Source organism: Corvus cornix, chromosome 17 (assembly GCF_000738735.6).
Source record: "Corvus cornix cornix isolate S_Up_H32 chromosome 17, ASM73873v5, whole genome shotgun sequence".
Taxonomy (NCBI): domain Eukaryota; kingdom Metazoa; phylum Chordata; class Aves; order Passeriformes; family Corvidae; genus Corvus; species Corvus cornix.
Genome location: NC_046346.1, coordinates 3,918,963 through 3,943,619, shown reverse-complemented (window position 1 = coordinate 3,943,619; position 24,657 = coordinate 3,918,963). Strand labels below are relative to the sequence as shown.

Below are 24,657 nucleotides of genomic sequence, written 5' to 3'. Positions count from 1 at the left end.
CAGGACACCCTTGTGTCCCCTGCCCCTGCCAGGGGACGTGCTGGGATGGCTCCCCTTGCAGGCTGTTCCAAGAAAACTGAGTGCAGCAGGTTTTGCTTCCTCTCTAAGTCGATGGAAAAAAAGATCCCGCCGACACAGCAGATCTAGCTCTTGCTCCACAGCCCTGAGCCCTGTGCTCACGATGGCCCCGGCAGCATCCCAGCCCAGAGCCGACACCTCCGCAGGGCAGGCTCGGAGCAGAGGGACGCAGCCCTCGCTCACAGAGCAACTGCTCCACCACGACTCACCCACAGCCCCGGGGCGTTACTGGAAGTGAAACCAGAACGACACGGCTGGCGAAAAACGGTGTATAAAAAATTAATATAGATACTGCTCTGCGAGGTTAAATAAAGATCGAGCGTCTCATCCCAAGTCATTTCAGCTCAGAACAAAAGGTTTGCGTTTTACCGAGATGGAACAGAAAAATCTGCAAAAAACCATAATGGGAACAAGTTCAAAAACTGATTGATTTTTTTCTGAGTGTACAGTAGCACCTGGAAGTCACATGCAACATGACAGCTCCCCAGTGGCTTGTTCAAATGTGAATTAAAACATGAGGGGTCGTCCTGAAGAGCTCCAGCCTACCTGACCTAATGCTACTCTATGGATTCCACCTCTGAAACAGGGCCCTGGTGCACCACATGTGTTACTGCTGCTGCAGCAAGAGCTGCCAGGTGTATTGGGAAAGGGATGGAGATGAAGTTGGCACTTGGAGCTGACGTTCCTTGAAACTGATTGGAATGGTCACACCTAAAATGTCAATTCTGTCTTCACACGTGTTCACCAGGACACACAGACCTTGCATGGATCAGCACCTGCAAGTGACTTCATCTTCACAGAAGTCTCTACATTCCCAGAGACACAAAACCTTGCATATTCTCCAGCTCTCAGACAGCAAAAAAATTAATTTTAGGAAGTATGAGCTGCAATAAAATCAGCTCCTTTTGTCAAACCTGCCCCTTGCCCTGGCATGTCCATGTCCTGCATGAATGAATGCTCACCTGGGCACACACCTGCGGCACAAGCAAGGTGGGATGTGCAGAAAGGGCAAAGCAAAGATCACAACTGCAGTAACTGCCAGGTGTAAAACACCAGACCAGCCCCAGGAGGAGGCTTGCAGCCCCCCATACCATGCTGAACCATCCCACTGGCCCCACACAGACATTCCCAGTGAGTTTCACCACACACCATTCCCAAGCAGCCTGGTTAAGCTGTAAATGTCTGTGCAGTAACCCGCTGCTGCAGCTTGCAGAGGGGAGAAGATGGCAACGTCCCATCTCCCTGGAATTTTGAAGGTGCACATATTGGGGTGGCCAGGCTGGGGGCTGTCCAAAAGCCACGGCCTTGCCTGGCCACACTCTGGCTGACAGAAACTGCACCTCTCCCCTCCGTTTCCATTTGAACAAGGTTAATTTTGATTTAGCTGAGACACATCCTTAGCTTAGATAAGCTAAACCAAAATAAGCCCTCGTGAAATAAATGTGTCCACCCATGTGTTTACTCTGCCTTACGTCAGCTGACATTCCCTCCACCAAACCTGGTGGGGGAATGAACGTGGGCAAAGCTGACAAGCCCAGACCTTTTGGGGCCCCCTCCTTCAAATCCCATCGCCACAGCCTACTCAGAGGAGGATGCCCAGGGGGCTCCGCACGCCCCCAGCCCGGCCTGGCCCCGGGCACGCTCTGCCAGCCGGATCAATGGCACCACTGTGCTCCTGGGGCCGCAGAGGGGCTCGCAGTGCCGGTGGCACAGGGACAGGCTCGGCGATGGCTCGCTCTTTGTGTGCGTGTCTGCACCAGGGTGACCCAGTAAACAGCTGAAGCAGAGAAAATGCAGGAACAATCCAGTGCAGGGAGGCAGAGAGGGGCTGACGGTGAAAGGACGGCAGGAATAAATGCGAGGCTTTGTTCTCCGGTCGTGCCCCCCGCGCCCAGCTCCCACCCCGGCTGGGATGACGCGCGGCTCCTCCATTTGCTGCTGCCATGTGCTTCCCGGGATCAGCCTGGCTCGTCCCAGCCTCCTCCTGACACCCGCAGCCCCAGCGTGTCCCAGCACATCCCAGCTGCGGGTCTCAGGCCGTGCCCTTCGCTCCGCAGAGATTCTCCCCTTGCAGGATATCCCGCTACTTGTTCCCCTCCCCGCGGCGCCCGTGGGAAGGTGGAAGAGGCAGGAGTGAGCACTTCTGCTTTGCAATCAACAAAATCTCACCTTGGGAGCATTACTTAAATAGGTGTCAACAAGGCAGGAGGTGCTACCTGAGCAGGTGTCAACAAGCAGACACCCGGGGGGGCTGCGATTGGGATGCTCTGCCTGTTCCGGGTGATTTCCACAGCTGAAGCAAGTGAGATTTTACGATTAACTGGCACCTCTGGGGAGAAAACAACTGGAAAAGGATAAAAATCCCGCTGTTGTCAAGTGTCTGAACACACACACTGGGAGCCTCAGCAGTGAGGTTTGGCCCCGGGTCCTGCCCTAAGCGCTGGGTGTGCCAGAGCCTGTGGCACAAAGGAATGTGGGTGCCCAGGCTGGGGGCACGAATTCCCTCCCCAGACCCTCAGCCCTGCACTGTAGGCGCGGGTTTGGCCACGGGCCATGTCAGAGCAGCTAAAACACCACGCAGGTGCCTGTTCCTCCTGGCCATGGCACCTTGGTGAGCCAGTACAGGCATGTTCCCACCCCAACTCATGTGTTCCTGCCACCCTGCCCCGTTCATCCCCTGGGATTACAGCCACAGGTGAGCATTCCTGCAGCTCGCCCTCCCATTTAATAAAATTGCTTTGGGGGACACACCCTGGGATACCCAAAAAGCTGAGGTGCACAATGACCATGGGGCAGCATCAGTGTGGAGAGGGCAGAGGTGCCCACCTTCCTTCCCCGACTCCTTTCCTTTGACATTGCCTGGACTAAGACAGGTCAAGCCTCAAAGAGCCCCATCCTCCCAGAGCTGAGTTTTGCTGAGGAACACGCCAAAATCCATGGGAATGAGGACTGGGAGAGATGGAGTTTGTGGAATACCCCCCCCCTCCAAGAAGCACCTCAGGGAATAAGTGTTTGTTATGACTCTGGTGTGAGCCATAGCTACGCTCTGAGTCACCCCCAGCACTGCGAGGGAAGAACCAGCCAGGCCTGTCCCATCTTCCTGCCAGTTCTCACTGTTGCAACCGGGACTGAATCGAGTAAACCACATTGTCTAGAAATCCAGTAATCCCAGTGACTGTCACCAGCAACGGGCACCAGCAACGCATTGCTCAGCACGGGGCTCCTGATCAGCAGAACTGCAGCTGGGACCAAATAGCCATTAAAAATATCATCAGAAGCAAACAAATAGCAGCATTTGGAGGAAAGCTGGGCTGCTTTAAGGTGATAAACCAACCCGAGCATCAGCCTTGCTCTGGACAGTCTACAGTGATTGTTGGGGTCACGGCAGGGGAGGGTTGGGGGTGACACCAGCAGCCCCAGCACACATCCCTCAGCTCCCGGGCTCTGCTGTTGCTCTGGTGCACAGAGCCAGACCTTGCCAGCAGCAGGCCACCAACTGAGCCTTTTAGGCAGGTGTCTGAACAAAATCCCTGGGGTTTCAGCCTAAACTGGAAGGTAAGGTCCTGAACCCCCCAGCCACATGAAGGTGGTGCTCCAGCATCCTTACTGATTTCCCACAGCAAGGTGCTTTGCTTTGCCCAGCTTGGCTAAACCCTGGTTTCCTGAAGTTAGTTCCAACTCCTAGAGGTGCACCCAAACACATCATTTCACAAACACACTCTGGCTGGGGCAGGAGCATGGGGCTGGCTCTCAGCTTGAGAGTCTCCATGGAGACCCAACCACTGCAAAGAGCAGGGAAAGGGTGCATGGTTTTGCTCCATCACATGAAAAGAAGTTCTGGTAAGACGGGTAGCGAGCCCTTGGCAAACCAGGTTTCCACACAAGCCCTTAGCTCAGCTGCTGGAGTGTGGTTAGCAGAAAGCAAAGCCGCTCTAAAAATAATGCCTCAGCATTCCAGATGAAGTTGCCTCCGATGACTTTCCTCTCCAATCTGCTCTGTTTGCAAGTTCGACCAACTTTTTTTTTGCTCCCATCAGCTCTGAGGACTTGGCTGGTGCCTTGCAGCCAGAGCCATCCCCATCCTGCCTCTGCTGAGCCCGGGGCTCCCCAGGCAGCTGCTCCCACCGGCCCCCAGCGCCCCACGTGCAGAGGGAAGCCGCCCTTTCCCGTCCCAGCATGTTTCTGACAGCAGAGCTCATCCAAATACCAACGGTGTAATGAAAACAAACCGCTGTGGAGCCAGCCCAGACAAACAGGCCACGCCAGGAGCCTCTGTGTGTGCTTAATCTCCACTGACACTTCGCTGTCACATAACTCCTGACCCTCAGGTAGAGGGAACTCGCGTTATCTAACGTAAAAGTGCTGCCCCAGGAGAACCCGCGCCAACACAGCCGCGGGTACGTAACCGAAAACCGGAGAGGTGATTTGCATAACATCACAAAAACAAACCAAAACCAGGTGAGAGGGACGGAGGCTGGAGGAGCTGCAGAGTCATCACTTCAATGCACCGGAGGAGAGCGGCGTTTGCCCAACACAGCCCACGCCACCGCATGCTGAGAATGAGGGAAGGACTTTCCTGACACCTCTGGCAGAGCTGTTCCCAGGTGTTAAGGAACAAAAGGCCCATCCACAAAAGGCCTTCTGCAAACCCCCTGTGCTAACCCGAGTGCCCAGAGCAGCCCTTGCAGCTCTGCCCCTGCTCCGACCCCCTCCCCGTGACTCTCTCCAGGCAGCCAACCTGCCAGCCCGAGGAGCGGCTGCGATTACTGGGATTACTGGGATTAGTGCTCCGTGCCCGAGCTCAGCGCTCCCTTTCCCTAATGACTCAGGAGCAAAGTCCAAATGCATCGTTATTGGGGCTGTGTTTGAGGGCTGGGGCTGCTGTGACGTGCAGGTGAGTCCCCACCTGGGCAATGACACAAACTGGTAACTGGAGTATCCAAACACCCCAGTCCTTCCCCTGCTGCTGGTGCTCCCAGGAATGCTCCGGCCAGAGGCTGCCACACAGCTTCAGCATGGTGCTTAACAGATCTTCCTGGGCACCAAACCCCACTGCCAGCATCACCTTTCAGCATACACATGCTTCTCTCTGCAAATCGAAGGTCCCACAGACCTCTGGAACAACAGACACACATTTGGGACCAGCCATGGATGCTGCTGTGGGATCTAACCCACACAAACAGCACGGGATGAACACTTTAACCTGTAAAAGGAGTGAGTCCCACAACTCAACTCTTTCTCCCAAGGCCCAAGGAATGTTTCAAACCCTGATCCTCCTCACCCAGACCCCGCAGGTGCCATCCCACCACAGCAATGCACAAACCCTGACTCGCCATGAGCCGTGCTGGAGCCCCCCGGGCCCCCCGCCAGCAGCTCAGCCAGCTTTGTATCCAAATCCTGCTCCTTAGCAACCACATTTTTTTCCCCCCTCTTGCTGAGTCCGTGGGAGATGAAGAAATATTTGAGAACTGAGACCGCCCTGCTGCAAGGATTTATTTAAATAAAAGGAGCATGTCCGTTTGAAAGCCAGTCATTAGGCAGCTCTGGAGATAAGGCGTTAGAGAAAGTGTGAGCAGGGCATACTCAGCCTTTAAACATGGTCTAGAGCGACCTAAATAAGCTCTTTCCTCCTTCAATTACACTCCCCTCAGGGGACGCAGTGGCTGATTGGAGAGCTGGGAAGGGAGATGGAGGAGCTGCTGGTGGTGAAGCCCTTCCTATGGCCAGACCAACTCAGGTGGCTCTAAAAACAGGTTGTGCTCTAGCCCTAAGTGTGGGATGGGCACAGCCAGCCCCCCCAGATCCCAAAGAGTGGTGGGTGCCAGCTAAACGAGACCCATCCCTGCAGGCTCAGCTGGCTGATGCTCCTTTTGCTCATCACACTCCAAACCCAGGCACAGGGAAGTGGGGAAATACTCCAAGACTGCATTTCCTTGCCCCTGCCTGGTGATGCCACCCTGAGAGCCATAAAAAAAGAGGCTGCAGTGGAGCATTAGTGTGATCTGGGGCAGCGGGTGGGGGTGAAGCTGAGCCATGCTGAAGCACAGGGGTGGCCTGGGGGGTGGTTTGTCTGTTCAGCCTGTGAACAAACAAAGATTTCAGTTTCCAGGGCTGCCAGTCTGGTACTAAATCCACTAAAACCTCAGCAAGATCCCGGTATGGGGATCCCCACCCCTATGGAAACATGGCACAGCAGCCTCTGAGTAAAACAATTATTACACAAGCACATTTAGAAGCTTCTCCCCAACTGCTCTCTAACCATATCAAATGATAATTAAAAAAATCCCTCCCATCTCTGTTATTCCCACCCTGCATCAGCCACCAGCAATCAGCATCCCAGTCTGCTCCAGGCCTCACCAGCGGCTCCAAACCTCTCTGGAAGGGAGCCAGAAGGTAGGTCCTCATCCAAGAAATACCAACAGATGATGTTCATCTGGCAAATTGCAAGGGACATATCAGGTTGTGCCTGGGGGAGGAGAACAGGCTGGGAGAAAAGGATCTTATTCCAAAGGCACCATGGGAAGTGAAAAGAAAATGGCTTTTAAGAGATGTCTTTGCCCCTCCCTCCCAGCTGTAAAGAACAAGCACTGACCTCCACGGCGTCTGGACTGAGCAATTCAAGTTTTCAAGGATGCATTTAGCAACTGAAAATCTCCTAATTGTTCAGAAAACAAACAGAGCCAGAATAGCAAGGACATTGGCTTTTTTTATAAGCGTCGGCCCAGCCTTGTCAGAGGTTCAGCAACATCAGCCTCATGAAAGTTTCAGTCTGTGTCATCTGCAGTGGTGTTTTAGGCCATTCCTGGCCAGCAGGACCAGGAGGGCCACGAAATTCACTCTGTGGCTCCTGCTGGACTGGAAGGATTGACACTCACTGCTGATATGGAATGGATTGGAACCGAAAAGGTCAAAGCAAAAGGTCTGCAAAGCTGCTCTGTCAATCCCCCACTTGAGACAGTCAGTTTAAATTTTCCATCCCCTGTGGTTAAAATCACGGTGAGAACACTTGGCTCACACGGCCAGGAGGCCTCCGAGTGATGCCTGGTGATCGATACGGTTGCTGTGGGATACAGGCAAAGTCTTCCCTGCTGCCATCCCTGGGGGCTGAGTGAGGACCAGAGAGCGAGCCACATTCCCTGCAGCCTGCCCAGCAGCTTTCCAGGGCTCCTCTATTCCCTGTGGGACCAGACTATCCTCCCACGAGCTGCCACAGCTCTGCCAAAACCCAGCACAGCTCCCTTTGGCAGAGGTGACAGAGGTCCCACCATGGACCTGGGGACTGTCACTGAGGCTCAGCAAAACACTGATGGTCTCTAGGGGTTCTTATTCAAATAATCTGCCTTCTCCTCTCAGTGTGCATCTACAACTCTGCCTGGGGATTACAACCCCACCAGGCCACCACAGTTGTCACAACAGCGACACATTTTTTCCTTTCCCCAGTCGTGCACTGAACACCCCGTGCTGCTCGGGAGGCCATGGGTCACCATGCACCCCTCTGGGATGCCCATTTTCTCACCATCACTTGCAAATGGGAAAAAAAAAAGAGGAATTTATCTGTTCAAGACTGGGAGGAAAGCTCAAGCGAGCGGATGCTTGGGGCAGTGCTCTGACTGTTCCACAGCACAGACCCACGTACAGCCCAGCACAGAAACGTGGGCAAAGACAGCTCGAGAGGAGCTCTGGCTGGCAGCTGTGCCCGTGCCACGCTCAGGTGAGCAGAGCTTTGCTCAGTGCCAGCGGGGGCCACGCAAAGCCTCCCTCAGCCCCGCCACTTTTCCCTCGCAGCCGCATCGCCCCAGATGCTGCAAAGCCTCTCCTGAACTCCGGAGCCGCCTCCAGCCGGGGTACATCGGGGCTCACACGTGCCAGGCAGGCTCTCCCCTGGGATGAGAGGCGCACACGCTGCATCACCCCCTCTTCTCCTCCCCCTGCTCTTGCTCTCCCTGCCAAAAGCGCGGCCCCTCAGCCTCCTGGAGTGCCGCGGGCCGGCGAGGCTGGACTTCCTGCCAGGCATAACACGAACCAGATGATGTACTCCAAACCCTGTCAGTACGCCCACCCCCAGGAGAGAGGAGCAGGGAGGGGAGAAGGGGGAAAACAAGCTGGATGGAGCTTTCATGAACTCTGCAGAGCTGATGAGCCGCTGCCACCAGGCCAGAGGTGGACCGGTACAGCCGGAGCCTGAGCTCATCCCTTCCTGTCCGTGGCTGACCAAGACTTTCCATCACAGGTTGTGGGGCTGATCGTTCGGCACTGGGAGAAGGAGCCATTGCCCTCCCCGAAGCACTGGCTGCCCTCAGCGGATATCTGCACAGTAACTAAAGAGGCTTTAGTGGTGATTCCCCCCCTCCACCGCCCCCGTTCCAGCGGGAAGCATCCAGAGCAGCACATCTGCAGCTGGCTCTAAATCCCAGCAAAGCCAGACTTGCTGACCCTCGCTGGTGTTAACCCCTGCACCGCCAGGGCTGCGACTTCTGAACAGCAAAACCTTCCTCCCGCTAAGCTTCTCCTGACACACCGTTTGCTCCCAATCAGTGACACTCCCACCACACCGATGACGATCACCCATTACTAAGATAAAAGGCCCAGCTCTGACTCAGATTATTTCGGGTGCCTCCACATGCAACTGCCATCAACAAAGCGCTCGGGCCTCGCTGGGACCAGCCTGACTTCGAACCACCCGAGGTGGAATCCAAACAAGCACAAATATTTTGTATCCTCCAGGAAAGTCCTCCCAATGCCCGTAACCTTCCCAGAGGACACTTTTGTGGTTTGGACAAGCCTGAAGCCTTTGCGAGCAGCTCAGATCTGAGCAGACTCCAGCCTCCTGCAGCCAAAGTCTCAAATGAAATATTAAAAGCCTGAAGTTTTAACAACCTGCCCCTTTCCCTGGGTGCCTGGAGGGAGAGCATCTGGTTTCTCCTAACAGAGCCTGGCAGCTGCCTGCCAGTCCCCGGGGTACAGGAACTCCCAGCAAAAAAAGCCAAGCAGGGGTACCCATTTATTCAATAAAATGAAACACCTAAAGTACCAAAGGGGGCCTACAAGAAGGCTGGAGAGGGACTTTTGCAAGGGCATGGAGTGATAGGACAATGGGAAACGGCTTTAAGCTGAAGGAGGGTAGATTTAGATTAGATATTTGGAAGAAATTCTTCTCTGTGAGGGTGGTGAGGCCCTGCCACAGGTTGCCCAGAGAAGCTGTGTCTGCCCCATCCCTGGAAGCGTTCCAGGCCAGGCTGGACGGTGCTTGGAGCAACCTGGGACAGTGGAAGGCTCGTGGCACAGGGTGCGGAAAGATGAGCTCTACGGTCCCTTCGAACCGAAACCACTCTGTGATTCTACGTACCAGAATTCCGCGAAACGCTCCGCGGGTTAGCAACCTGCCCACAAACTCCGGGCCAGCCCTACCCACGCTGCCAGCAAGGCAGAGCCCCCCAAACCAGCCAGGGGCGCGCACCGGGGCCCGCCCCGCGCTCAGCCGCCCCCAAACCCCGCGCAGCAGCGGCGCCGCATCCCCCGCACCGCGCACTCACCTCCAGCGGCGGCAGGTCGGGGTCGAGCTGCGTGAAGCTGTGCAGCACCACGGGGCTGCTCTCGCCGGCCACCTCCAGCCTGACGCCGCCCCAGAGGCTCCGCGCCCGCCGGCAGCCCTCGAACATCCTCTCGGGGCCGGCGGGGACATGGTGCGGCGGGGCCCGGCGGCGGCTCACCATCGGCGGGGCCGCCGCATCCCCGGCCCCGCAACCCGCCGCCGGCCCCGCCAGCCCCCCCGGCTGCCCGGGGAGCCGCAGCGGGGACGTGGAGGGGATGCCCGGGGGCAGCGCGCCGGGAGAGCCGCGGCGGAGCGGTGCGGAGCGGTGCGGAGCGGTGAGGGAGCGCCCGCAGCAGCGGGGCAGGCACTGGGAGCCCGCAGCCGCCCCCGCGCAGAAAGAGCGGCCTGATGTCACGGCGGGGCCGGGACGGAGCCGGCGAGGCTGTAAACCAGGCACTGGATTTCCTCCCGCAGCCTCCGCCCGCCCCCGGGGGCCGGCCCGGCGCGGCTCGGCCCCCTCGGGGAGGGGGGGACGGGGACACGGGAGGCGTGAAAAGCCCCGAGGCCACAAAAAGGGGCGGCGGGCAGGAGGAGGATGCTCGGGGGGCTGCGGGGTGGGGCGGGCGGGGGTGGCCGGAGCCCCAGCTGGGCGGGGGAAACTCCGGGGTGTCACCGTTGGTGGGAGGGAGCAAAGTCACACCGGTGACAAGGGCTCTGGGAGAGGATCTTTGTGTCACCAGGTGCTCACGAAGCACCTGGGGCTCACACATCGCTAGCCAAAAAGTGTTAACTGCGAGTATCATCAGCACTTGTTTTCATCTGAGCATTATCTCAGCCCATGAGCTCAGCCCCCACCAGCAGTGCTCAGGACACTGCCCAGCCCCTCGCTGGCCGCAGCTGGGCTTTATGGCGTGACACGGTCACGGCGCTGCGGGGGCAGCAGGCAGTGTCCCCTGGGAGGTGATGTGACCCACAGTGAGTCAGTGCCAGGCCCCCCGTGCATAGGCAAAGGGGGGATTGGCGACCAGGGCATCAGCTCTCGGCCCAGCAGGGACTCTGGAAAGCAAAATGAGCCTGGGGGATAGCGGGGCTGCAGATCCCACTTTAGAGAACCCCTGCAAGATAATTTTGTTTTCAGAGGCAGAGAGAAACGGGCAAAACTGTTTGCCATTCATCAGCCCCCTGCGCTGAGCACAGCATGCTCCAGCCCTCCCCTGCTCTTCCCCTTCCCTCCTCACACGCTGCTGAGAAACTGCATCACAGGCTCCGGGCAGTTGCTGCTGACACCACCAAAACCTGGACTTTCATGCCTCAGCTCCCTCTGCAGCTGAAATAACACCATCCTCCCAGGGCCTTCCAGCCCCACAGCTTTATTTCCAGTGAGGACGTGGAACCAAGGCTCACACGTCCAGCTCTGCCCAGGGCACCAGCAGCTCCTGCCCAGGCAGGAAGGGATTAACAAAGCTGCCAGGCTGTGATAGGCTTCAAACTGGAAAGTTTACCAGGCAGAAGGATGAGCCAGGACAATGTGGGCTATTGTCCTGCTTTATCTGGAGCCAAAGAGGTCAAAGGGGACTTCCTGGACACCCTGGGAAAGGGGACCCAGCCCAGCAGCATGGCCTTGCACTGCCCAGGGCAGCCCCACACCTCTGGGGGCAATACACATTTTGAGCCTGCCCAGGCACAGGGATCCAGCCCTGACCCCTGCCCAGGTCACCCTGCAGCACCAGGAGCTCTCTCCACTGCAGAAGGATGCGGTGATGCTCCGTGCAGAGGTGTCACCAGCCCCACTGACAAGTCATGAAGGAACCACATGACACTGCAAGATGTGCTGTGAAACTCAGTGGCGTGCATCACTTGGCTCAGGACATGCCAAAATCAGAGCCAGGGACAGGTTTTCCAGCAGAAATCAGTGTTGCCTCTCTGTGCTGTGAAGTCTTTGGGAGGGAGGCTCTGCTTTGCTTCATGTTTGAGTCTTAGGGCAGAGTAATCACAGCCCACCCCTGGAATCGCTTGGCACCGCTCGAGTGCACACAACAAACAACGGCACCACTCATTTTCAGCTGGCAAAGCCCTCCCAGAGCCTCCAGCTTCGTCTGACCTCTGTAGAAAGATGCAGCTCTGTTTGATGGGCAATTTTCACCATCCCTCGGTTGACCACTAAAAATGGTTTCAGGGGAAAAACACTTCTGATAATGGATAATAAATAATATAAGGCAGGAAGGCAACTGCAAGGGTTTAAAAATAGCCAGTCAGTTTCCTTTCTCCTCTCTTGGGAACCTTCTGGGTCTGAAAAGCAAAACACTCAAAGCAGGGTCAGGAGCCCAAGTTCAGGATGTTTGCTCTGTGTAGCTAACCCCAAACACTCAGCCGTCAGGGGCAAGGCTCTTCAAAATCATGAGATTCAAAACAAATAACTTCTCAGGGCTTCTTATTTGCCTCTAAGCCCACAGCTGAACGGGAATAGGCAGGATCATACCCTCAGGTTCCCCCCGGCACACTTGAAGGTCTAGAAATTGTTGCAAAATGCAATTAATTGACATGCACGTGACTTCAGGGATTTAAGAAAACGATCAATGCTTGAGTGACTCATTAAAAAAATACACTATCAATTTGCACTTGGCAAACCCAGCGAAAAACTTTTCACAACACACTGAGCTTTTTGATGTCATCTGTAAATGTCCCATCGACTCTGGCAGGCCCAGGAATTGGGTGCTGCGAGAAATCCATCAGTTTGTGTCCTTCCACCACTCTGAAATCAGCTCTTGGCTGGATAAATACAAACCCGCATGGCCAACAGCGGAGCAGCTCTGCTCCTCTGCCGCAGTCTCCTGCATGGTCAATAACGTGGAGAGGGTAACACAGAGAGGCTTTTGGAAACTCTAAGCCAGTTTCTGGTTTTGGAATCAATTTGGGTCCATCTGTTATGGTCAGGACCTTCAGGACCTGCAGATTCAGACCTCAGTTAATAACTGGGCTCAGCCTGGACCCTGAGTTGTCTCTCCCTGGCACATCCAGGCTTGTGGTGTCTGAGAATTCCCTCAGCTCCATCCTCCAGCCCTCCTTTGCTTTCATCTCCCTGCTCTGCTGCTGAGCAGGGCTTTCCAGTGTGTTTCCTACAGGGCAAAACTCACAGTGACCCAGTTCCTGTGCTCAGTGCTGCTGTGGGGTTTTTTTCTATCAAGCAGGGCTGCCCACCCCAAAGCATGGCTCACAAACACTTCCACAGGGGCTGCTCCTGCGTGGCATCAGCTGCCTGCGAACACCCCAGCGCTCCTGCCACCGCCCCCAGGGCACTGCCACCGCCCGGACAAACCCGTATTCCCTTTGAGCCTCAGTGAAACTACAGCAGGACCGATGCCAAGAGCTGCAAGCAGCTGATCTCAGCCCGGAGCAGAGAAGCCAGGAATCACCCTCACCACCTCTAGCTGAGCCCCTCTGGAGCATCACACACCTCCAGCTTTCGCTGTTGGACCAGCGAGGGAACCAAGGAGCCAAACCAGCAGCCTCTGAGGGGAACTGGCCTGCTTTATGTGGGAGTTGCAACATTATCCGGCCTCTGTCCCAAGCTCTGGCACCAGCTCACAAGGCGCGTCCGTGTCGGGCTCTAACATGGAGCCCATAGCACTTCCTTCTATTGTGCAGCTGGGGAAGCCCTTTTTCTTGCTGTTTTTAAGGTGTTTTAGAGGAAAAGTGCTCTGTATTTACAAGAATTAATAACTAAAGGTTAGGCATTACGAGCTAGATCAAAACTCTTTGGACATTCTAATTTTAATTGGAAAAGACTTCCATTTTCACTGCCCAGGCTCAGCTGGAATTTTATACTAAATAATAATAATAATAATAATAATAATAATAATAATAATAATAATACAATGATAACCAACCAGTACTATCTCTTCCACTTCAGGACGAGGGGAAAAGCTTGTGCAAGAAGGGAAAACGATGTCACTGCTCCGTTCATACAATCTGGACAGAGATGTCAGATTGCAGCAACTGCTCCCCAAATTTGGGGGCCAACTGATCTCAGCCAGCCCTCACAGACCCAGCTCTCTCTTGCAGCATGATCAATGCCCTGATTTAACCAGATTTTAGGTGAGAGCCACCCACCACTTGCCACAGCTTACAGCAGGCATGGATTTTAGGAGATTCTCTGCTGAGTATTTCAGATCCAGGGCAGCTGGATCACTCTGCCTCCAGGTTTTGGGCCTTTTTCGGGGCCATTTCCTGACAGATCAGGCACTGTGAACTCTTGGTGCTCGCACGGAGGAAGGCTGGCTCGGGCTCTCCAGCAACCTCTGCTCCCCACAGCTCCCCATGAGCAGCCACCGATCTGGAGCCAGGTTAATTCGGGAGCACAGCTCTCCTCCACACCGAGCATTAACACAGCCAGGCAAGCCCCTAATTTCTGTCAGTTCCTAGTAGAGGAAGCACAGCAAATCCCTGGGCAATCAGGATCTAAAAGTCTCCATCCAGCTATTCTGTGTTTCATTTCCTGCAGCCCCTGTGCACAGCTGGGCTACGGCATCTCCTGTGGAGGCTGCAGCTCCTGGAGCTCAGCAATGGCAACGCAATTATTCCACAGGCCTTGGAGACTCAAGAGTTTGCAGGAATATTTCTCCTCCATCCTACTCCTTACACCATCCCCTTGGCCATAGTAGAATCACAGAACTTTTTTGGGTTGGGTTCCAACAGGTTTTTTGGATTCCAGCAGGTTTGGGTTCAAAGGGACCTTAAAGATCATCCTGTTCCACCCCCCTGCCACGGGCAGGGACACCTTCCACTGTCCCAGGTGGCTCCAAGCCCTGTCCAGCCTGGCCTTGGACACTGCCAGGGATGGGGCAGCCACAGCTTCTCTGGGCACCCTGTGCCAGGGCCTCCCCACCCTCACAGGGAATTCTTCCAAATCTCTAATCTAAATCTACCCTCTGTCGTTTTAAAGCCACTCCCCCTTTTCTGTCACTCCAGGCCCTTGTCCAAAGCAAGTGGCAACACAAATCTGTGTTTTCCAAGCTTTCTGACCTCTGAAAGCCCATCAGAACAAGAACAACACGTGGGGTGGGGGGACATGAAGCCATTTTCTCAGAAAGAAGTGACCACAGCACACTTTGGGCAGGCACCTGGATTCCTTCTCAGCAAAGAAGAAAATACTCAGTAAAATAAGAGGCAAGATACAGCTGGTAATATTAAAATGTGCCCAGAAAGCCGAAGACAGCAGGGCCCAAGGTGTGAAAAGCACCAAGAGACCTCACAGCGTTTTGCAGGGCACTGCTGGCAGGGGGAGGCAGGGACCAAGGCCCACCCAGAGCTCGCTGTTTCGGGAGGATCACAAGACACCAGTGAGTTTTGTTAGGGACCATCCCCACACCGGGAGAAAGCTCCGAGCTGCAGCGTTTTCCCTTCTCCCACGTGGCTCTCCACGCCAGCCAGGCGCTCCCCGGAGCGCAGAGTTCAGCAGGCATTAAGCTGCTGCAGCCTGACACGCTGCAGACACACCAGAGCTCCTCTGGTAAGGACTATTATTTCTCGAGCTGTTTGTCTTTAGAGGCAGCTTTTATCTCCCTATCACCTTTTCTGCCAGAATGTTTCAGTCAGCTCTTTTAACAAATACCACCTAAGGTGCTTGCAACCAAAAGGAAAACAGGAAAAACATTTCTCCGTGTTGCTTAGCAATCAGTGTGTGGCGAGTTCAAGCCTCCCAGGTGCTCCGTTATTGTAATTTCCATCCTTGCTTGCATTGGTTCTCTGCGGAACAGCCAGGGAAAGGAAAACCACTGGTGGAAAAGAGGGGAAAGGTTATGGAGCCACAAAAATTTCCAGGAAAGGTGGGAATAGGTGTAGCCCCTGAAGATCAGGGAAACTCATTTCTGAAATCAAGCTGGCCCTTCTCATCTACCAGAAAAGTTAAATGAAAGAGTGAGATTTCATTTTATATTGAAAACACACATCCACCACCTGGGTGGATCCAGAACAGAGCAAAGCTCTGGCTCTGCTCACCTTTCAAAAACACGTCCAAGGGCAGGCAGTACAATTTTCCACTGACAACAACCAGCCAGAATGACACGTTCAGCTGAATCGTGTAAAAGGAGAATCCCAGAAATGAGAGGCTCTGGCAACCGATCCATGGAGAAATCCCAGTGGATAACAGAGAAACTTTGCTTGGCAGAGAGGCTTTTCCTCCTCCTCAGCTCCCATCCCAGCCCAATCTCCTGGCTGGTGCAGGTGGGCTGTGCTGCTGCAGGGACAGGTACACCCACCTCACCCGTGCCAGACACACGGACAGGGAACTGGGACCAGCCTGCACATCCCACGCTCCAGCCAGGAGAGCAGGAGGGCAGCTTTATTCCAGCTTTATTCCCACTGACTCTCTCCTGGGCTAGGGAAGGCCAGGAGAGGCTCCCCCCTGCCCTCTGCCCAGGTGACAGCACATGCAGGGCATCACCGAGCACCTGGGGACGTGCTCTGACCCCACACTGCTCGTTCTCCCTGGGGACAGCAATGCAGGTTGGCGTCTGTGTCACCACCCCGGCACGCTCAGACTCAGCTCCTTGAACCTGAACAGCACCATTCATTCCCCTGTTGCTGGAAGGACGTGCCTGGACACACGTAGAGGGGAGGGAATGATGCCATGGAGCTGCTGAGAAGTCCAAGAGAAAAGTGATGCCACAGCACAGGCACAGGGAAGAAGCACATGGAGTTGATACCTTGCACAAGATTAAATTATATCCAAAGGCCAGCTTAAAAATGGAGCCAAACAGGCTGCAAGGTGCTGAACTCATCTGAAGAGCTACAGGTAGGCAAATAAAACAGATTTACACGTAGTACAAAGAGTTACCCCAGTGCAGGAATAAAGTGGAACAATTTACATGCCAGATCATGGGAATACGCGAAGCAACAGCAAGGTGTTCCACACACAGAGCGTTAGTAACACCAATAAAGAACTGAGGTTACTGAAAATAAGAAACCCAGTTAAACAGGAACAAAGCTCCTTAAGAGGGGATGTGAAGAGGATGTTCCAGCAAAGGTCCTGTATCTCCTTTGACCGCACAAACGTCAGGGAAAGCATAAATCAAAACCCAGACGCGTCGGGAAGCTGCAGGAAAGCTGACTTGATCTGAAGTGAGGAGTGAAACCTTGGAGCCAGGCTCCAGCAGAGTGAAGAGCTGATGTGATTGAAAGCGAGCAGCCAAAAGAGGAGCCAGAGGGCCCAGAACAGCCGCAGGGATAAGGGAGAGGAGCTGCAGGAGGAGCAGCAGCAGGAGAGACGTCTGGCAGCTGGACCAGCAGCCAGCGCACCCCGGTGCTGACACTGCGCGGCCCCTGCCAAGTCATTTGGGCCAAATTCACCACGGGCTGGGCAGGGACGCAGTGAGTGGACATGAAAACATTCTGCTGTAGCAGCCTGAGCACACACTTACTGGTGTTGGCCACGTGAGAGTCAGGAAAAGGGGCTGGCAAGAGCTGGAAAGGGAAAGTTTCACTGCCCAGCTCTGAGCCAGCTGTTGCAGAGATGAAACAAACAGTGATGTGGCTGAAAAGTCAATTAAGAATTGGAAAAGTCTTTTAGTATTCCCAGGTATTGTTAGGTGCTCAGACAAAGGATGTTTAAAAAAAATTATTTTCCCTGTGGTAATTACCACTTTAAAAGGTTTCCGCTCCACATTGTTTGAGAGGGGGAAGTTATTCCAGGGCCTCTCTCCGTGGCCAGCAGAACTCTTTTTGTTGTGGGGGTTTTGGCGTGGAGGAGCAGTGCTCTTCCAAACAATATTGTATGCCAGTGGCCGAGGGCCAGGTTTGTCCCTCAGTTACAGTGGCACAAATATCAACAAACTCATGCAGTGCCACCAAGTCACACCATGGCTGAGTCCGGCCACACTGCTGCTGACCCTCCCAATGTTTTACCTTCAAGTCCATGATTTATGTTGTTTTTCCTTCAAGCCTTGGCTCTGGGAATCACATTGAGTGCTGAAGAATTTCAGGTTTTATTAAAATGAAAAGGTTATCCCATGAGCACTGAAACTTCTTATGGTTTTGTGTCTCGAGACTGTTTTTGGTGCCTAAAAATGTACAAATCGAGAATGAAAATGTTTTTGTGGTTAAGTGTTTGCAAGAAGCATCTCCCACGTGGATTTGCTGGTGTCTAATAATATATGAACTCATGCTACAGATGTTTTGGGGCATTTACAAGATTCTTTTCCTCCTCTCAACCATCTCATTTCATCATCTCTGCATAGACTTAATTATCCGCGAGCCCTCAGCCAGATCTGCGTGATGCAGGTCAGCAGGTTCAGAAGTTGTCTGGGGAGAGAGGGCACGGGCAGAGGGACACTGTGCAGCATTAGCCTTATTTTGGTAAGAAATTAGACTTTAAGTTCTTTCTGGCTCCCCTAACTTCAGGGAAAACAGCAAGAAAACACGACCCGAGCTCTTGCAGGAGGGTCAGGGAGCAGACAGCGAGTGGAACAAGCTGCTCCGCGAGGGTCTCATCCAGACTTTCTGCAGCAGCGAGGCCCTGAGGAGCTTTTCCCGTCTTTGCCTCCCATGGCACAGAGAGCATGGCCTGATCCATCCCTTCCTGAGCTGCCAGCACCACTGCAGGGTGACTTTTTCAGCCTCAGCAGTGAACACTGCACCCATATTGATGGTTCATTACCCAATGCCACTCGTGCCACACGGAGCAGTGTCAGGGTTTCCATGACATGTGGGCGTGTAACACATGGCGGCACAGACGGTGCCACCCAGCCAGGGCATGCACTGAGTCATCTTTCACAACAGCCAAACCCCTGGGGAGCTTCCCTTTCCCCCTCCTTGCCCCAACCCTGGCTGAGAGTCACCTCCTACAAAGCTCCTTCCCAGGGCAGGAGTGCCGGGCACCGCTGGCACTCGAGGGCCCCTGGGAATGAAGCGTGTTGCAGGTCTCAGGTGGAGTCTGGGGCCATTCTGTGAGCAGCTGGACTGTCAGCAGCAGCCAAGTCTTCCACTGACCCCAAAATAACTGGGGAGGGCTGGGAGGGACAGTTCCCCCCCAGGGGCTGTGGGTGCAGACAAATCTGGGAAAGGTGGAGCTGCACACACTTAACTCGTCCTTCTCCTCCCTTGTGCTTCCCGAATCTCTCCCTGCCAAACAGAAAGGGAAATCCGGGATTTTCAGTTGCTTTTGATTCCCTCTTGCTCTGCACACAGCAGGGTGGGGAGGGATTAGTCTCCATTTCCTGCCTCCAGACAGCTCCAGGGCTGCCCAGGCGGGACCCCCCTGGTCAGGGGCTCCCCGACCCACGACCACGACACTGCCAGACCTCACAGGGCTGGAACGGCTCTTCCATCCTGCTTCCCCTGCCCTCAGCTCTTCTCCCCAGAGCCCGCAGAAGTGCCTCCCAGCTGCTCTGCTGGGCCAGCCCAGGCTCTGGCGCCACAAACCACATTGCCCCTCCTTCCCCGCTTGGTTGCAGTCTCTAACTTGCGCTCAGTTTCCAGTATGGGAAGGAGAAGTGCTGGGGGTGCACTGTGGTGAAAGAAAAACCCCTGACTCTCAGAGCAGTGCACACGGGAGCCTAAAGGGAGAAGGATGAGCAGAAAGGGGTTATTAAGGGGGAGTTTTGGGTGCTGCTTTCCTGGCAGGCAGGAGAGGAGAGGAAGCCCTCTCATCTCGGTTCAGCACTGCATTGCCCTGTCACCAACATCACAGCCAGACACTACCAAGATTGTCATGCCCAGACCAGCCTTGTCATCCCAAACAGCTCCTCAATATCCCCAGGTGAAAGGTCTGATGCTGCCAGCTGTCCTCTGGGAGCTCACAGCACCCAAATTACAAAGGAAGCTGTCAGCAGGATGGGATTGGGGATTCCCCACTCCTGGGCTGTCAAGAGGGAGCAAAGACCCGATGTCCTGCTGCCAAAAGCTGCTGCAGCCCCAACACAACCAGGGACAACCCTGGCACAAGCCCAGAGAAATCAGGAGAGGAGTGAGGACACAGCGCTGAGGAGATGCCTGCACAGAGATGACACAAGAAAATCAACAAATCAGACTTTGGATGCAGACAACCTTTGAGGTTCTTAAAGTCAGGCCTTCACCAGCATTTGCATGGAAGTGATGCCCCAAAGCCTGAGCTCTGGACCACAATACTGGGGTGCACCGTGTGCTGCCCTCTCCAGACACCATGAGTGATGCCACGCACATGACTCCAGGAGCCAGGAGTTAAAAATACCAAATATCACAAGTTCTGCCCCAGCTGAACCACCAGTTCAGTTACACCACTGTCATATGATGGGGCAGGCAGGAGGATCTGGGGAGAACCATCTCGTGGGGCAGTGGAGCCAATCCTTCCAGCAGTGTTGATACCAAAACAACGCCACCAAAACACTCCAGGTCCATAAAAGAGCCATCACCGAGCTGCAGCTGGCTGTCCCCCCGACTGTGCTGAGGTTTCAATTGCTATTGCACTGAAATCAAAGATGTTCCTTGCACCTCGACAGCATTTAACAGCCAGCAGTGGCCAAATCGAGTTGTTACCAGACAAGGCTCCTGGCGGGGTCGTTTCTTAGCAGTATTTGAAGCTCCCATGGCTAAATCCAGCCCTATCCGGACACAGCAGCAGTGCCTACCTGTGCTTGGCAATGCTTAACGAAAGCAAGCTGCTCTCTCCTGCACAGGGACACCAGTGAGCAGCGAGGGGCCGGGGATCCACCAGAGCCAGGGCTTGGCTTAGGAGCGGTGCCGGGAGCCCCGGGGCTGGTCGGCACTGCCCAAGGAGCAGCGACTGTGTGTGATGGGAGGGCGTTTCAGCAACACCACGGACCACAAGAGCAGAGCTCGCGTCAGCAGGGAGCGGTGCCACCGCCTCTGTGGCGGCAGCCACATCCGAGGCCAGGCAGGGTCCAGCTCACGGCGTTTAACTGCGTGTCAGGCGCACTCAGCATTGCCACTCTCAGCTGTCTCAGCTGCTGCACAGCCCCAGGGCTCCTTGAAACACGGGGCAATTAAATAGGGCCATCTCGGCTGGAGTCCCTGGATGGGAGATGCCCGGGGTTACACCCATGCTCTGCTGTTATGTTAAGGGTTGTGAATGGGGCAGAACCTCCATTTCCCCTGTGTTTGCAGCTGGCACACTCCAAACCAATGGCTGTAGCGATGACAGCCTTGTCCCTGCTCCAGCCCCGCTGCAGGATCCAGAATGGGAGGCTGTGCAGAGGAAGGATGGAGCCACGGGCAGGGAACACCCACACCTCCAACTCACCACCTCCACTTAGGGACGGCAGGATAGCCAGGGGCAAATTGTCCCCGTGCTCTGGCAAAGACCCAAAGCAGGCAGCGAAGAACCTGCCTTTGACGGCCTGCGCTGTGCCAAACCAGTCAGCAAACTGGATTTGCCTTATTTGAGCACACGTGGGCACCGGGCAGCGCTGGCAGCGCTCACGGCACACTCCTGCAACAGCTGCTTCTGCAGGCGCTGCCCTGAGCCCGATGCACGGTGACAGATGACAGCAAATTGCACTGACGGGCCCTTATTGAATCAAACTGTCAGGAGGCAGCTGCTCCGTGGCCGATCTGCCGTGAGTCAGGGTGCCCAGCCCCGGGCGCAGGGATGGAGCCAGCTCCTGCCAGCAGCACATGGGCACCGGGACCTGGCTGTGCAGCTGCCTCGGCAGAGCCTGGAGCCACGAGAAAGGCTCTGCCGAGTTCCAGGGTCCCCACGGGATCCTCGGGATGGAAATTGAGAGCAGAGAGAGAGAAAGCTGAAAGCGCAGGGAAGAGATCCCATTTCACCGAAGAAAGGGAAAGTGCAGGAGGCAGAGTGTGTACCTCTGGGAGATCCACATCTACGGAGTAAAAGCTGCACGAGGAGCAAATTCTCACATTGCTCTCAAGCTTCAGACAGAGAAGTTGGTGCTGAAGGATGGGGAGGAAGAGCAAAGAAGCAGAGAAATGCTCTAGGAGGTCACCTTGAACATCGTGTTCTTAGCTAGAGACAGGCTGTGGTGCCACCAAATTCAGTGGGTTTACCTCGATGTGCACCAGTCGAGGATGTGGCACAGGGTATCTTACCTCGTTTTCTCACAAGCACAGACCCAGCCAGGTCACTTATAAAAATATATTGAAAATAGATTGACTGAACAATTACTGGAAATGTCGGCTCCTTCTGCCTCGCAATACACAGAGAATTAGCACAGCTTTAATTGCACCAGCAACTCCACCAGGGCAGCAGTGAGAGCTGGTCAGGCAATTCCAGCCCCTGCAGTGCTGGTGAGCACGGGGAGCTGTGGCACACGTGAGGTATCCACCACAGACCCACTGGTGTGACCACACACGGGCCAGGCACAGACGTTTAGTGAGCACTGGGCATCTCAAAACCTGCAAATGGGATGTCCCAGAGGTGACAGAGTTCAGGCAATAATGACAAGCCCTCGGCCAGAATGAGCCCCAAGACAGGCTGTACCCCAGGGAGCTGCGTCGGACGCTGGCTGAGGCTCCAGAGGTCTGTGTTTTCATTCCACTTCAGCAACTCTTGTCTGCATCAACACCATCCTGCTACCTGCTTATTTGTAGTAACCCTGGTATTACTGGCCTGGCACTCCCAGGGCTGTGTTTCACATGTTTATTCAGTGTGTGAACACAGGCACAGGTGAAGACTCGATGTTTTAGCACCGGTGACCCAAAGAGCAGCAATCAGGGACTTTTTTCCCCATCCCTTTTAAATCAGTGTAAAGACTCAGCCATCACATCAATTCTTCCCTCTCTGAAGGCTCGCCAAGGGCTGAAAACCGGGATTGCCACCACCCCAAAAGCTCCTGGGGTGGCATCAGCAGAGGCACAAACCAGAGTGTTCATGGCCTCGCACATTCACACGTGCAGCTGGCTCGTGGGGCAGCGCTTTGGCACCCTCCCCCAGCACTGAGACAACCAGCCCAGAGGCACAGATCAGCAGAGGGGTTCCACACAGCGCCGGGGGCTGCAGGGCCACCCCGCAGCACGGCATGCACAGGCTTGGAGCTGCACGTGTACACAAGGTGAGCGATGGGCTCAGCCCTCCCAGAAATCCCGAGACTTTACAGCATGCTGCTAAATCTCTGCCCTCACGGATGAGAATTAAACCTGGGAGTCTTTTCCCATAGTTTCTCATTATCTGCAAAGAAACCGAGCGATGATTTGCCTGAAGGAAAAGGAAAGTTTGGCCAAGGGCAGGGATGGAGGGATTTGCTGTTTTTGACTGTAACTGTGGTCAGGAAATGGTCCTAGAGCTCATTTTCAGCTCCTCCCTCTCGATAACATCTACCATACGCAGGCAGTGGAAAAGAAACAGCCTTTGATACAGGCACAGCAGACTTTGATTCATCGCGGGGCCGTTGGCAGCTATCGCTTCACCCCGGCTTCAACCTGGGATTGACACCAGCAGCAATTCCCTGTCCCTGCTTGACTCCCAGTTAAAGCCTGTCCAGCCCCGATGGGGGAAGTAACACCATTCCCACCCACTCCCGCAAGGATTAATTAGCTATTTATGGAGCGCTCCAAGGTGATACCGGTGCTGCAGACAGGAACAATGAAGCCGGAAATCGGTAGCTCGTTACTGCTGATCTGAAAGTTTTCCTTCTCTGTGCCAGAGGACAACATTTCACCCAGGATACCTGAGTTGCAGGCAGCTAAAACTCTTTAAAACTCCACGGAATGAGGTCTCAAATGCGGCAGGGAATAAGCCTGTGCTACGGCAAACCTGGGAACTAATAATTTGTTCCCATCTCCAGCTCCTCTGAGCCTGGCTCTAAGGTCAAACCAAGCTTTTATCTTCGCCTGTATTTCAGTATGCTGAGGGGAAAAAAATAATATTAGAGGAATAAATTAGCATGTGAAATGTAATTTAACTAATTAGCTCACTGGAGTGGAAAATACTTGCTAACCACTTTGAAGTCAAACCGACTGCACTTACTAGGACATCACAGAGGAGAAAGGGAGAAGGCAAAGATGGGGAGGCCGGCAGGACAGGCTCCGGAGGATGCAAGTACCTAAGCGGGACAATGAGATTTTCCCGATTTCTTCTCACTCTGTAGAGCGTCACCAAATGTCCAGCTCGGAGAGAGCAGTGCTGGGAGAGCCCCCGGCTGTGCTGCTCTTCCCTGACCCGCATTTACCGGGCACTGCAGCAAGGGGGGCTTTCCCAGTGGTTTCCATCACGACACAGGGCCGTGACCGCTGCATGGCACCAGCCTGGGATGCCCTGGGATGCCCAGCCGTGGGTGGACCGACCCACCAGGCAGGAGGGATGCACTGGGACCGGGCAGCAGCATCCCACCCCCGCGGGGCATCGGCTCACCGCTCCCTCCCAGCCCCGCGGGCTCGCACTGGCAGGGAGTGGATGTCGCCAATTAAGCTGACAAACAGCGAGCCATAAAGCTCCATCATGTCAGGGAACTGCCTGAGATGCCACAAAAAGCCGTTATGTCACTTGCAACAGCCTGCTCATTGATTTCCCCATCTCCCAGACATAGAAACTGTTGCTCTTTTATTAGCAAAGCTTTGGAAATCCCTCCCCATCATAGCAAAAGAGGCAGCCCGGGCAATTTTGCAACTGCTGCGGCTGAATTATGAAAGGGGGGATTGACAACCCCACTGAAAGCTGTCAAGGGAGGCAGAAACAAGAGCCTTCTCTGCCTGATACACAGCACCACATTGAGGGGAACCTGGGGGGGATGTTCCCCTTCCAGCTGGCCACCCACTGAACACAGGCATGAGCACCTCCAGGGCTCCCCTGCCAGCTGGGGAAATGTCCCCGAAGGAGACGCAGTCCGTTGCAGGGGCAGAGAAGTTTCCCTGAAAAACAGGAATCTGAGATGTTGACCCAACAGAGTTGCAGCCCTGGGAGAAGAGACCTGAGCCAGAGGTTCATGTTTTTGTGGGGTGTCCCAACCTGGGCTTTGAAGTCAAAAGTCTCTGGGAATCCAGCCTGTAAAGGTTAGTTGTGTGTTCAGTGAATGGATTTGCAGCAGGAGGAAAGCCCGTTTCTCAAGCCAGGCCTTCCCACAGGGATGTCCCAGACGTGATGGACACCGACAGACAGG

At 54.7% G+C, this 24,657-nt stretch overlaps 1 protein-coding gene across 6 annotated transcripts in view; it reads right to left on the bottom strand.

Moving 5' to 3' along the window:
- The window catches only part of RALGDS (ral guanine nucleotide dissociation stimulator), a 55,877-nt gene that overhangs the window by 14,402 nt on the left and 16,818 nt on the right, over positions 1-24,657 (bottom strand). The window contains exon 1 of one of the 6 annotated variants that reach the window (XM_039561563.1): positions 9,612-10,040. The exons of 2 other annotated variants lie outside the window; for them this stretch is intronic. In XM_039561563.1, coding sequence (XP_039417497.1) covers positions 9,612-9,791 — 180 coding nt within the window. In that variant the 5' untranslated portion in view covers positions 9,792-10,040. Of the gene's footprint in view, positions 1-6,435; positions 6,499-9,611; positions 10,041-24,657 lie in introns of those variants that run through there. 3 more of the 6 variants (XM_039561560.1, XM_039561561.1, XM_019284971.2) reach the window with 3 other exon arrangements.